The 13,572-nt window shown below is 36.7% G+C and overlaps 1 protein-coding gene across 5 annotated transcripts in view; it reads left to right on the top strand.

Moving 5' to 3' along the window:
• The window catches only part of CATSPERE (catsper channel auxiliary subunit epsilon), a 201,771-nt gene that overhangs the window by 142,965 nt on the left and 45,234 nt on the right, over positions 1 to 13,572 (top strand). For all 5 annotated transcript variants that reach the window (XM_053209823.1, XM_053209825.1, XM_053209826.1 and 2 more), the window contains one exon: positions 4,486 to 4,928. In XM_053209823.1, the coding sequence (XP_053065798.1) occupies positions 4,486 to 4,928 (443 nt within the window). The remainder of the gene's footprint in view (positions 1 to 4,485; positions 4,929 to 13,572) is intronic.

A 13,572-nucleotide genomic window follows, 5' to 3' on the forward strand; every position in this document is an offset into this window, starting at 1 on the left:
ACTACATACAACACCCAGTGCTCATCCCAACACTTGGGGACAGATTTTAGAGGGACCTTAAAGTCTGAATGTTGTACTGAAGGCCATTTGGAAACACGGAAATAAAAAGCTTAAACAATTCATAAACATGAAATATGAAGTCAAAAGCCTTCCACCTTCACCATTTTCATTCCTCAAATAACCCACTATTCAAAAGTTCCTGTGAATTTATTCAGACTTTTGAAAAAGAAAATTCAAAACATAATAAGCTGTATTTTCAAAATATCTAATACACATAAAAACTATGCCACTTTCACTGCCACAGAGTGTTCATGGTTTAACTGTACTATTATTTAGACCAATAGGAGTAAAACAGATATTTACATAGATATCAGGCTTCATTTCTTTTGCTACTACAAATAATGCTGCAGGAAATGTGCTTCTATATATGTATATGTTTTCTACACTTGTACAGTTATTCTTTGATATAAGTTATTAGATGTAGAATTCGTGATTCAAAGCTCTGAATATTCAAAAAATCAATAAATCTTTCCAGTTGCTCTCCAGCAAAAGTTGCCACAGTCTGTTTCCCCAAAAGTATTAGAAAATGTGTATTTTCCATATGAAAATATTTGATATTTACCCACAGTACAGAAAAAAATGGGTAATTCTCATTTTAGGACTCATTTTATAATTAGAATTTATATCTAGTTTCATGTGTTTATTGGCCATATTCTTCTATGGATTGTCAGTTCTTACTCTTGAGATATTTTTTCATGGGGTTATCTATTTTCTTATTGATACTGATATGGTCATTACTCACAGTGTATATTCACCATTTATCTTTGACATGTATTGCAAATATTGTCTCTTGTGTGTAATTTCTTGTACCTTTTTGGAGGGATTTGGTATTTAGAATTTGTGTTTTTGTGTAGTTAAATTTGTTAATATTTTTACTTGTGACTTTGGATGTAATGTCATAATTTGAAAGGTCTTTCCAATTACAAAAATATTACTAAGTATTTTCTTTTATCATTTTTACTTTTCTAATTTGCATATTTCAATCTTTAATTCATCCAGAATTGTGTTTGGTATAAGTTAAGAATTTCGTTCTATTTTTTGTCTTTATGTCTTTCACTGAAAGCTGATGTTGCCTTCAAATCACTGTTTTAGAAACCAACCCTTACCCCCCAGATTTGAAATACCACCTTCCTTATCTATTTATTACTCGTGTCAACCAGGTTCATTTTCTAGGCTATTCTGTTCCACTCCTACCTGCATGAGCTCTCTGTCGTTTTGATTACTGTAGCCCTAATCTCCTAACACACCACATAATTCACTTATTTTCATGTCCTATTGACTGTATTCCTGCAGGAATGTAAGTTACACAAGAGGGAGGCCTTTCTGGGTTTTCCCCTAATGTATCCCCCACAAGTTTCTAGAACACTGTGTAGCCAGAACAGGCATGCAATCTATTGAAGAGATGATGATATGTGTGCAATATTAGGTCTTCGCAAGCAGGAATGTTGTACACTTCATTATTTGTATTTTCTCTAATTGGTTTCTTCAAATATCCCATCTCTTTAGTCAATTTTAGAAGTTTGTATTTCCTTAGGAAATCATTCATTTTATCTGGATTTGCTACTTTATTGGCAAAGGTTTTCCATTTTAATTTTTAGATTGCTTATTGTCTGTAATAGTATTCTCTTTCTTATTTATAATGTTGTCTGTATCCCACCCCTTATTAATTTGGCTCACAAGATATTGTTTATTGTGTTTAGGGGTTTTTTTTTTGGCTTTGTTTTCTTTCTTTTGAAAAATACTCTTTATTTATCAAATCTGCTTTCTATTTAATTCCTTAATTTCTGCTTCTGTCATTATTGATTCTTCACTTGTGCTTTTTTTTTTTTTTTTTTGTAACTTTGGTGCTCTGTGGCCTGCTTCTTATGTTAAATGATTAGTTCATTTATTTTCAATCTTATTTTCTAAGCATTTAAAGCTACAAATAAGCATAAGGCTATGAATTTTTCTCACTATGGCTTTATCTGCATCCCCAAACTTTTATATACAATGTTTTTAATCTCATTGTTTTAAAGTCATTCCTAATTTTCTTCTTAATATTTAATCCAAAATTCATTTAATAGTGTTTCAATGAGCAGCGAGATAAGCAGAAGAGAGAGTGCCATATAGCACACAGAAGGGACACCTAATTCAGATTTATGACATCAGAAAAGTCTACACAGAGGCGCCTGGGTGGTTCAGTTGGTTAAGTGTCCAGCTCTTGCATTTGGCCTAGGTCAGGATCTCATGCTTCATGAGTCTGAGCCCCCATCAGGCTCTGTGCTGACCCTGTGGAGCCTGCTTAGGATTCTCCATCTCCCTCTCTCTCTCTACCCCTCCCCCACTCATGATCGATCTCTCTCTCTCTCTGTGTCAAAAATAAATAAGAAAACATTAAAAAAAGAAAAAGAAAAGTCCACACAGGGGAAAAGCCCTCTAAACCAAAACCAGGGAGAAGGTACACACTAGAAAAATTAGATCAATGGTCAGGATGAGAGTTGAAGTAGCAAAGACCCAGAGGTGCAAGAGAACATGGCAAGTTCGTGGAACTGAAGTTAATCGTGTATGACTAGATGGTAGAGGGTGAGACCAAAAGTGGCAACAAGGCTGGTGGGAGAAGGCAAGGACCACGTCACCAAGTGACCTGGACACTGTATAAGATCCTAAAGCAATGTGTGTTTTTTGTTTTGTGAGATTTTAAACCTTATATATCATCATACTGTGTGTATCCTGCAACGACTTTTCTCACTCAACATCCGGATATATTCTGTTAGGTCATCCACCTGCATCCATCCTTCTCTCCTCCTTCCACCTTGTGAAGTTTCTAGAAACACACACACACACACACACGCACAGCACAGCAGGCCAAGAATTTGGTACGCCTGGATGGACTTTTTGTCAAAAGCACAACAAAACAAAATTAAATTTATAAAGGATCTAAGTTCCATGAGAAAAGTTACCAAATCACTTTAGCATCACAGTGTTACTGACCCGTCAGCACTGGTGTTGGATGCCCTGTGTGCTGCCTTAGCGCTAAGGGCAGCGTACCCTTGCAGTTTTACTAAAAGACTCAGAAGAATATTCCAAGCTTCATATTCACCTTACAGATCAATGTAATAATTTCGCCAACATTATTATATTGTTGAATTTCTACTGACAACACTAGGACTGTGTGAAAGCTTAACGTTATAAGGACATCTATGTGGACAGTGATGTCTTATTAAAGTATTCTGATCCTAAAAAAAAAATCGGCATTTCTGATTTAGGGGTTTTATTAGCATATAAACTACAGCAGTCTGTGAAAATATCACTTATTTATTCAAATTTCAAATGTAAGATGCATACACATAATATACTCTGAACCTTCCTGACTCTACGAATCGACCTTCCTCCTTTTGGTCGGTCCCCTTAAAGCATTGGGTGGTTTGGGTTTGTTTTGGGGTGTTGTTGTTGTTGTTGTTGTTGTTGTTGTCGGGTTTTTGGGTTTTTTTGTTTTTTTGTTTTTTTAGTTAAGGAAAGTATACCCCTAGAAGCTGTACACGGAGAAAGTTGTATATGGAAAGAAAGCAATGAAATCAACTAGCTCCACTGTTCATTTTACAGATATGGCTATAAAACCAAAGAATGTAAGAGACTTATTGTCTATGAACCTCTATGACTTAGGCATAAAACTCTGTTAAGGGAAGAAGTTGGCTTTTCTTTATAGAGTGAACATGAGAGGAACCAACACCCACCCCCGTTTCTTATCCCAGTTTTGTTGGTCTGCTAGGGCTACTGTAACAAAATATCATGGGCTAGTTGGCTTAAACAATACAATTTTATGTTATCACAGTTCTGGAGTCCAAAAGCCCAAGATCAAGGTGATCTCAAGGTTGGTTTCTGGTGAGGATCGTCTTCTTGGCTTAGAGACATAGGCCACCTTCTCACTGTGCCCTCATATGGCCTTTTTTTCTGTGTGCATGCAGAGAGAGAGACAGAGATCTGATGTCTCTTATTCCTCTTATAAATAAGAATACCAGTCATATTGGATTAGGGCCCCTCCCTTATGACCTAGTTTAACCTTAATTACCTCTTTAAAGATATTTTCACTTGGGGGGGGACACAATGCTGTCCATAATACAATGCTTCCTAATAATATGATTCTTGTCATGCCTATCCTTATTATTATTTAATGCACTAATTCTAGCTTTTTAATGGAAATGATGTCATATATACCTAAGTGATATTGTACACGCAAGAAGAAGTCTATCCAGGGGAAACATGGCCCCACTATGAAGTGGGAGAGATGTCCTTCAGCATCACGTAAAGTTGTAGTTTTCTGCCTGCACACTCTGACTTTCTCAAAACAGACAAATCCTTCCTTACTACAAAAGAAATTATTTTGGTTAGAAGTGCATGGATTCGTGGTTACTTAGAATAACACAAACTTTTCTCCTCCTTTTCCAGATTATTATGGAAATGTGGTGGTGAAAATGGAAAATAACATAATGTTCTACTTCAAGGCCAATATTAAAGACGCGGTAAAACTACACGCATGGACAAATAGTACACTGAAGTCAGCAGTCTCGATGAGTTCCTCTGGGCTAATGTATCTCATACATGTTTTTGAAAATGGCACAATACGTCCACAGGAATATCCTTTAAGACTAGAAGCAAAAAGTGTAACTTTCAATTCAAAAGAGAAATGCCCCTACGTGGCATTTCTTAATAATATTTTTAGTGTTTTTTTCTTTTTGGACAAGGGACAGAACGTGTCCATCTGGACTCAAATAGTCTATCCAGAAAATGTTGGTCTGTATATTGTGGTGGAATCATACGGCCCAAATATATTACAAGAGACATATCAGGTTCACTATGAAGTTGCCCTAGGATACTGCACTAAAACCATGGTAAGTTGATAGTTTGAAAATGTATTCATATGACTGTAATAAATGTAAAATTATAATATTGACTTTTATAAATCCTATCACCAAAAAAATAGTGTCTAGCATTGTCAGTCACATTACATGAGGTTTTCTCATAATATCATGTATCCTTAGTTTTAGGTCCTCTTGGCCAATGTTGCAGTAATTTCTGTTAACTGATTGTGGTAAACAGTGTTTGATGTGAAGACAAATTAGAACTTTCTTCGTCTGTTGTAAATGTGTGTGTGTGTGTGTGTGTGTGTGTGTGTGTGTGTGTGTGAGTGAGTGTATTTTTTAAAAAAAGATTTTCCTTCTAGGTTTAGCTTGGAAAATGTTGAGAAATATACAAGTTTTTAATAAATAAATGATAAGCCATTAGCTCCTGAGTCACACATTTCACTTTTAATATCCAAAAGGCCTCTTTGCTGCCTAAAAGCACATTCCTGCAGAATTCTTTGTCAATTGTATTATCTGCTTCCTGCTTCCTTTTTTGTTTTTAATGCATGGCTTTGTATGGACTTCTATCAGCCACCTATTATACTATAACATCACCCAAAACGCGATGGCTTCAAACAGTATCCAAATCTATTTGTCAACATTTGGGTCGTGAGAGGCCGGGCAATTCTGCTGGTTTCACCTGGGTTTATTCATCTGGTGGTTTGTCTGGGACAAGGTGATCTAAGATGGCCTCAAATACGTGTCATGTGGTTGGCGCTCACGCTGGCTTGTTTGTAGAAGGGACATCAGCTGAGCACTTGTCTGTGAACCATGTGACCTCTATTGTCCAGGCCAGACCTGGTTTTTCCCCAAGGCGGTCTTAGGGCAGTATTCCAAGACTGCATGAGTAGAAGCCACAAGGCCTCTTCTCGGCCACATTCTATTTGTCAAAGCAATTCATGAGGCCAGTCCAGGTTACTTACGCTGTGAGGGGTGGTGCCTACAGGAAGGAGAGGAATCATTGAAGCTAGCTTTGGAAACAGTCCAGCACAATTAGGTATGAATGAACTGCATATATTATTTTGTGTACTACTTTCCGATGAACATTATAGGATAAGCGTTTTATGCGTTACTACAGTTTTTTCCCCAACACTCTCTATTCTGTTTCCCACCTTCTCTTTCTAGGCTCAGCTTTCTTTAGCATATATGAGGGTGGGCCTCTGAACTGATGCAATGCAATGGAGTGTTCAGTTAATTCCAAAGTCAGTTAAAGCAGAGAATCCTAAAACATGAAACATATATATGAAGCATTGTACTTTAACTTCAATAAATGAATGTGCATTCGTTAGTCAATCTTTTAATATAGGACCACAGGCTTTTCTTTGAAATAAGTCAACTTATTGGAGCGCCTCGTCTCCTTTCTTGAATAACCTTATTTGTAATGCATTATCGCTGACTTCCCATTTCTGTTTCTTTAAAGTAGAGGAGGGAAGGGGCGCCTGGGTGGCTCTGTCAGTTAAGCCTCTGACTTCAGCTCAGTTCATAAGCTTGCACTCTGTGAGTTGGAGCCCCACATCGGGCTCTGTGCTGACAGCTCAGAGCCTGAAGCCTGCTTCGGATTCTGTGTCTCCTTCTGTCTCTGCCCCTCTGCCTCTCATGCTCTCTCTCGCTCTCTCTCTCAAAAATAAACAAACATTTAAAAAATTCTTAAAAAAATAAATTAAGTAGAGGAGGGAAAACAAAATTAATGACACTGGGAAAGGAACCAAAGTTCTTTTTTTTTTTAATTTTCAACCAGCTTTTTATTGTTACCTTGCTCATACCTAATTCAGCAATTTCTTCAGGAACTTGGTTTATTAAAACTTTCCAAAGCAATCAGTTTAGTTCTCAGAGAAGCAGTAACTGACATTTCACCAGTTCACAATGTTTCATTCCACAACTACAATAATAATGCAATCTGGCAGAAACGGGTTTAGAAACAAAGAAAGCTGATTTAGGTTTGTGTACAGTCATAGGGATAGATCTTAAAACAGTGTCGAGTAGAAAACAGTGTTAAGTGAGAAACTGAGATTGATCACATGGTAACATTTACAAAAATTACAAACACCCGCATACAAATCACCAGCAACAAAAAGAAAAGCATTATTCATTTTCCATGGATACAAAGATACCCGAGGACATATATCAGACAATATGACATCATCAAGTATGATGACATCATACTTGTTTGATAAATATTATGGGGGCCTACAGTGGAGACAGGAAATGGGGGAAGAAGGTACAGGGGAAAAGTAAAACATAATGAATAAAATGAGACTCAATTGATCATGTTTCAAGAAATAAGGAGTATCTTCAACTCACTTTTCTGAAACTGAGTTACCCCTTCTTCCAGAACAAAAACAGAAAAGAGTTCCACTTCCTTTAGCCCAGGAATATTTTCTTTCATTATCTAGCCCCAATATCTGCAGATGCTCTCATAAGTTTTCTTTCCAAGAATGGGCTGTCTCGTGTGCATTTGCCCATTTGCAGTTTAGAACTTCAAAATAAGTTACCAATCAAAATATACAAATGACCAAGGATATAAAAATTTACCTGTTTGATAAAATATTAGCTCTGTCACTTATTAGCAATGCACATTAACTGATGACATTAAGCAAGTTTTTTAAAATTTGATTCCATAAAAATCTTAAGACTGCTTTTACATCTAACTTTTTTATTAAATTATTTTAATTCCAGTATACTTACCATATAATGTTACATTAGTTTTAGGTACACAATATAGTGCTTCAACACTTCCCTACATCACCCAGTGCTCATCACAACAAGTGCCCTCCTTAATTCCCATCACCTATTTCCCCTTTCCCCCCACCCACCTCCCCTTTGGTGACCAAGAGTCTGTTTCTTGGTTTGTCTCTCTCTCTCTTTTTTTTTCCTCTTTGCTCATTTGTTTGCTTTCTTAAATTCCACATCTGCGTGAAATCATATGCTATTTGTCTATCTCTGACTTATTTCACTTAGCATTACGCTCTCTAGTTCCAAAAAATGCCATTGCAAATGGCAAGGTTTCATTCTTTTTTGTGTGGTGGAATAATATGCCACTGCATGTATGTGTGTGTATAATATATATATATATTATACATATATATTATATATTATATAATCACCTCTGATATATATATATATATAAAGAAGAGGTTATATATATATATAAAGATATATATATATATAAAGAAGAGGTTATATATATAAAGATATATATATATAGATATATATATAGATATATAAAGAAGAGGTTATATATATATATATATAAAGAAGAGGTTATATATATATATAATCTCTTCTTTATCCAGTCATCAATCAGTGGATACTTGGGCTGGTTCCATAATTGGCTCTTGTAGATGATGCTGCTATAAACATAGGGGTGCATGTATCACACCTGTCAGAACGGCTAAAAGCAAAAACACAAGGTGTTGGCGAGGATGTGGAGAAAGGGGAACCTTCTTGTGCTGTTGGTGGGAATGCACACTGATGCAGCCACTCCGGACAACAGTATGGAGGTTCCTCAAAAAGTTGAAATTGGAAGTCCTCTTTGATCCAGTAATCGCTGTACTGGGTGTTTACCCCCAAAAAAACACAAAAATACTTACTCAGAGAAGCAAGTTTTTTAGTCTTCTATGCCTCCGTACCCTCATCTAAGTAATGATGATGATAATAATAATATATTATATGTAATAAAATATATTAACATATAATTTTGTTAACATGTTAATACAATGAAATTATATAATATAGTCATTATCATAATATTTACTTCGTAAGGTTATTAGGATGAAAATGAGTTTAGGTATGTAAAGCCCTTGGGGCTGCGTCTGGTACCTGGCAAGCACTATGTTTATGCATTGCTGCTACCACCACAATCACCACTGTGGGTGCTGCTCTTAAGGCTGTTGCTACTGCTCCCACCACCACGTTTCACCAATTCTAAGGCACATTTTTTTAAAATTTACACCCAAATTAGTTAGCATATAGTGCAACAGTGATTTCAGGAGTAGATTCCTTAATGCCCCTTACCCATTTAGCCCATCCCCCCTCCCACAACCCCTCCAGGAACCCTCTGTTTGTTCTCCATATTTAAGAGTCTCTTCTGTTTCATCCCCCTTCCTGTTTTTATATTATTTTTGCTTCCCTTCCCTTATGTTCATCTGTTTTGGATCTTAAAGTCCTCATAAGAGTGAAGTCATATGATATTTGTCTTTCTCTGACTAATTTCGCTTAGCATAATACCCTCCAGTTCCATCCACGTAATTGCAAATGGCAAGATTTCATTCTTTTTGACTGCCGAGCAATACTCCATTGTATACATATACCACCACATCTTCTTTATCCATTTATCCATCGATGGACATTTGGGCTCTTCCCATACTTTGGCTATTGTGGATAGTGCTGCTATAAACATGGGGATGCATGTGTCCCTTCAAAACAGCACACCTGTATCCCGTGGAGAAATGCCTAGTAGTGCAATTGCTGGGTCGTAGGGTAGTTCTCTTTTTAGTTTTTTGAGGAAGCTCCATACTGTTTTCCAGAGTGGCTGCACCAGCTTACAGTGCCACCAACAGTGCAAAAGAGATCCTCTTTCTCTGCATCCTCGCCAACATCTGTTGTTGCCTGAGTTGTTAATGTTAGCCATTCTGACAGGTGTGAGGTGGTATCTCATTGTGGTTTTGATTTGTATTTTCCCGATGATGAATGACGTTGAGCATTTTTTCATGTGTCAGTTGGTCATCTGGATGTCTTCTTTGGAGAAGTGTCTATTCATGTCTATTGCCCATTTCTTCACTGGATTGTTTGTTTTTTGGGTGTTGAGTTTGACAAGTTCCTTATAGATTTTGGATACTAACCCTTTATCTGATATGTCGTTTGAAAATATCTTCTCCCATTCTGTCGGTTGCCTTTTGGTTTGCTGATTGTTTCCTTCGCTATGCAGAAGCTTTTTATTTTGATGAGGTCCCAATAGTTCATTTTTGCTTTTGTTTCCCTTGTCTCCGGAGACATGTTGAGTAAGAAGCTGCTGTGGCCAAGATCAAAGAGGTTTTTGCCTGCTTTGTCCTCGAGGATTTTGATGGCTTCCTGTCTTACATTGAGGTCTTTCATCCGCTTTGAGTTTATTTTTGTGTATGGTGTAAGAAAGTGGTCCAGGTTCATTCTTCTGCATGTCACTGTCCAATTTTCCCAACACCAATTGCTGAAGAGACTCTTTATCCCATTGGATATTCTTTCCTGCTATGTCAAAGATTAGTTGGCCATATGTTTGTGGGTCCATTTCTGGGTTCTCTATTCTGTTCCATTGATCTGAGTGTCTCTTCTTGTGCCAGTACCATACTGTCTTGATGATTACAGCTTTGTAGTATAGCTTGAAGTCCTGGATTGTGATGCCTCCTGCTTTGGTTTTCTTTTTCAAGATTGCTTTGGCTATTCGGGGTCTTTTCTGGTTCCATACAAATTGTAGGATTATTTGTTCTAGCTCTGTGAAGAATGCTCATATTACTTTGATAGGGATTGCATTGAATATGTAGATTGCTTTGGGTAGTATCGACATTTTAACAATATTTGTTCTTCCTATCCAGGAACATGGAATCTTTTTCCATTTTTTTTTTTTTTGTGTGTGTGTGTGTCTTCTTCAATTTCTTTCATCAGCTTTCTATAGTTTTCAATGTATGGATTTTTCACCTCTTTGGTTAGACTTATTCCTAGGTATTTTATGGGTTTTGGTGCAACCATAAATGGGATCAATTCTTTGATTTCTCTTTCTATTGCATCATTGTTGGTGTATAGGAATGCAACCGATTTCTGTGCGTTGATGCTATATCCTACAACTTTGCTGAATTCATGAATCAGTTCTAGCAGTTTCTTGGTGGAATCTTAGGAAACCCTAAAGATTTCCATATAGAGTATCATGTCATCTGCAAAGAGTGAAAGTTTGAACTCATCCTGGCCAATTTTGATGCCTTTTATTTCTTTATGTTGTCTGATTGCAAAGGCTAAGACTTCCAATACTATGTTGAATAACAGTGGCAAGAGTGGACATCTCTGTCTTATTCCTGACCTTAGGGGGAAAGCTCTCAGTTTTTCCCCATTGAGGATTATATTAGCGTTGGGTCATTCATATATGGGTTTTATGATCTCGAGGTATGATCCTTCTATCCCTACCTTCTTGAGGGTTTTTATCAAGAAAGGATGCTGTATTTTGTCAAATGCTTTCTCTGCATCTATTGAGAGGATCATATGGTTCTTGTGCTTTTTTATTGATGTGATGAATCATGTTCATTGTTTTGCAGATATTGAACCAGCTCTGCATCCCAGGTATAAATCCTACTTAGTCGTGGTGAATAATTTTTTAAGTGTGTTGTTGGAGCCGGTTGGCTAATATCTTGTTGAGGATTTTTGCATCCATGTTCATCAGGGAAATTGGTCCATAGTTCTCTTTTTTAGTGGGGTCTCTGTCTGGTTTTGGAATCAAGGTAATGCTGGCTTCATAGAATGAGTTTAGAAGTTTTCCTTCCATTTCAATTTTTTGGAACAGCTTCAAGAGAATAGGTGTTAGCTCTTCCTTAAATGTTTGGTAGAATTCCCCTGGAAAGCCATCTGGCCCTGCACTCTTGTTTTTTGGGAGATTTTTGATTACTAATTTGATTTCCTTACTGGTTATGGGTCTGTTCTAATTTTCTATTTCTTCCTGTTTCAGTTTTGGTAGTGTGTACGTTTCTAGGAAGTTTTCCATTTCTTCCAGAGTGTCCATTTTATTGACATATAATTGCTCATAATATTCTCTTATTATTGTTTGTATTTCTGCTGTGTTGGTTGTGATCTCTCTTCTTTCATTCTTGATTTTATTTATTTGGGTCCTTTTTCTTTTTGATCAAACTGGCTAGTGGTTTATCAATTTTTTTAATTCTTTCAAAGAACCAGCTTCTAGTTTCATTGATCTGTTCTACTGTTTTTTTGGTTTCAATAGCATTAATTTCTGCTCTAATCTTTATTATTTCCTGTGTTCTGCTGGTCTTGGGTTTTATTTGCTGTTCTTTTTCCAGCTCCTTAAGGCATAAGGTTAGGTTATGTATCTGAGATCTTTCTTCCTTCTTTAGGAAGGCTTGGATTGCTATATGCTTTCCTCTTGTGACCGCCTTTGCTGCATCCCAGAGGTTTTAGGTTGTGGTGTTATCATTTTAATTGGCTTCCATATACTTTTTATTTTCCTCTTTGACTGGTTGGTTAACCCATTCATTCTTTAGTAGGATGTTCTTCAGTCTCCAAGTACTTGTTACCTTTCCAAATTTTTTCTTGTGGTTGATTTCAAGTTTCATAGCATTGTGGTTTGAAATATGCACAGTATGATCTCGATCTTTTTGTACTTGCTGAGGGCTGTCCCAGTATGTGGTCTATTCTGGAGAACATTCCATGTGCACTGGAGAAGAATGTATATTCTGCTGCTTTAGGATGAAATGTTCTGAATATATCTAAGTCCATCTGGTCCAGTGTGTCATTAAAAGCCATTGTTTTCCTTGTTGATTTTTTGATTAGATGATCTGTCCATTGCTGTGAGTGGGGTGTTGAAGTCTCCTAATATTATGTTATTACTATCAATGAGTTTCTTTATGCCTAAGGCACTTTTTTTTTACCACCTATGACATCAGGATGAGTCTTATACCCTGTGGCATCCTAGATTTGATGAATTATGACTTTATTCTTTGCATTCTATACTTTCACTCTGACGTGTGTAGATGTTTACGTTTATCCTGCTTGGGACTTCTTGGGCCTCTTGAATCTGTGGATCACTGCCTTCATCAGGTATCTTGTCAAATGTCATCTTTGCCTCTGTCCCTGTCTTTTCTCCTGAAACACTGATGAAACAAAAGCTAACCCTCCATCTATTCCCCATGAGTCTTTCTTCTTTATTGTCCATCTTTTTATCTCTCTGCGATACATCGTTATCATTTCTTCTGATCTGTCTTCCACTTCACTCCTTCTTCTTGTCATGCCTGATCTGATGCCAAAATTATACACTGTGTGTTTATTTTGACTCTTGTTATTTTCCATCTCTAGAAGTTTTATTTGTTCCTTTAAAAAAACACTGACACGTTTATGGTTTCTTTTACACAACAGATATTTTCAACTTGTCACTTATTCCCACACGACTAGTAAACACATCTGTTTTATAATCTGCACCTATTACTTCCATATCTGCAGTCTGAGTATGTGTTATTTCATCTATATCTTCTCCCTCATCATTGTTTATTCTCATGCACACCTTATTTCCTTGTGCACTTGGTTATTTTGACTATGTGCTGTTACACTTGTAAAACTATCTGTAAGAATTCCCTGAGGTCGAGTAAGAATATGCCTTGATCTTAAGATGATCTGTGTTTGCTGCTATCTAGGGGTACCACTCCCTTGAAACTTCTTTAAATCCTGAGTCTTCTGGACAAACAATTCCACCCATACAAGAACCTACCCATAGGTAGGCTACCAACTGTTAGGACAAATTTTTTTCCTTTTCTTGCTTTTTCTGATCACATAGTAACTGAAGTCACTAGAAGGTTAAGGAGGGCCCAAATTTAATCTTGACTTACTCTTACTCTGAGAATACAATCTTCTGATAACACAGGTTAATGTAGAGAGGATATCCAATTTG

This window comes from Acinonyx jubatus, chromosome E4, assembly GCF_027475565.1.
Source record: "Acinonyx jubatus isolate Ajub_Pintada_27869175 chromosome E4, VMU_Ajub_asm_v1.0, whole genome shotgun sequence".
Taxonomy (NCBI): Eukaryota; Metazoa; Chordata; class Mammalia; order Carnivora; family Felidae; genus Acinonyx; species Acinonyx jubatus.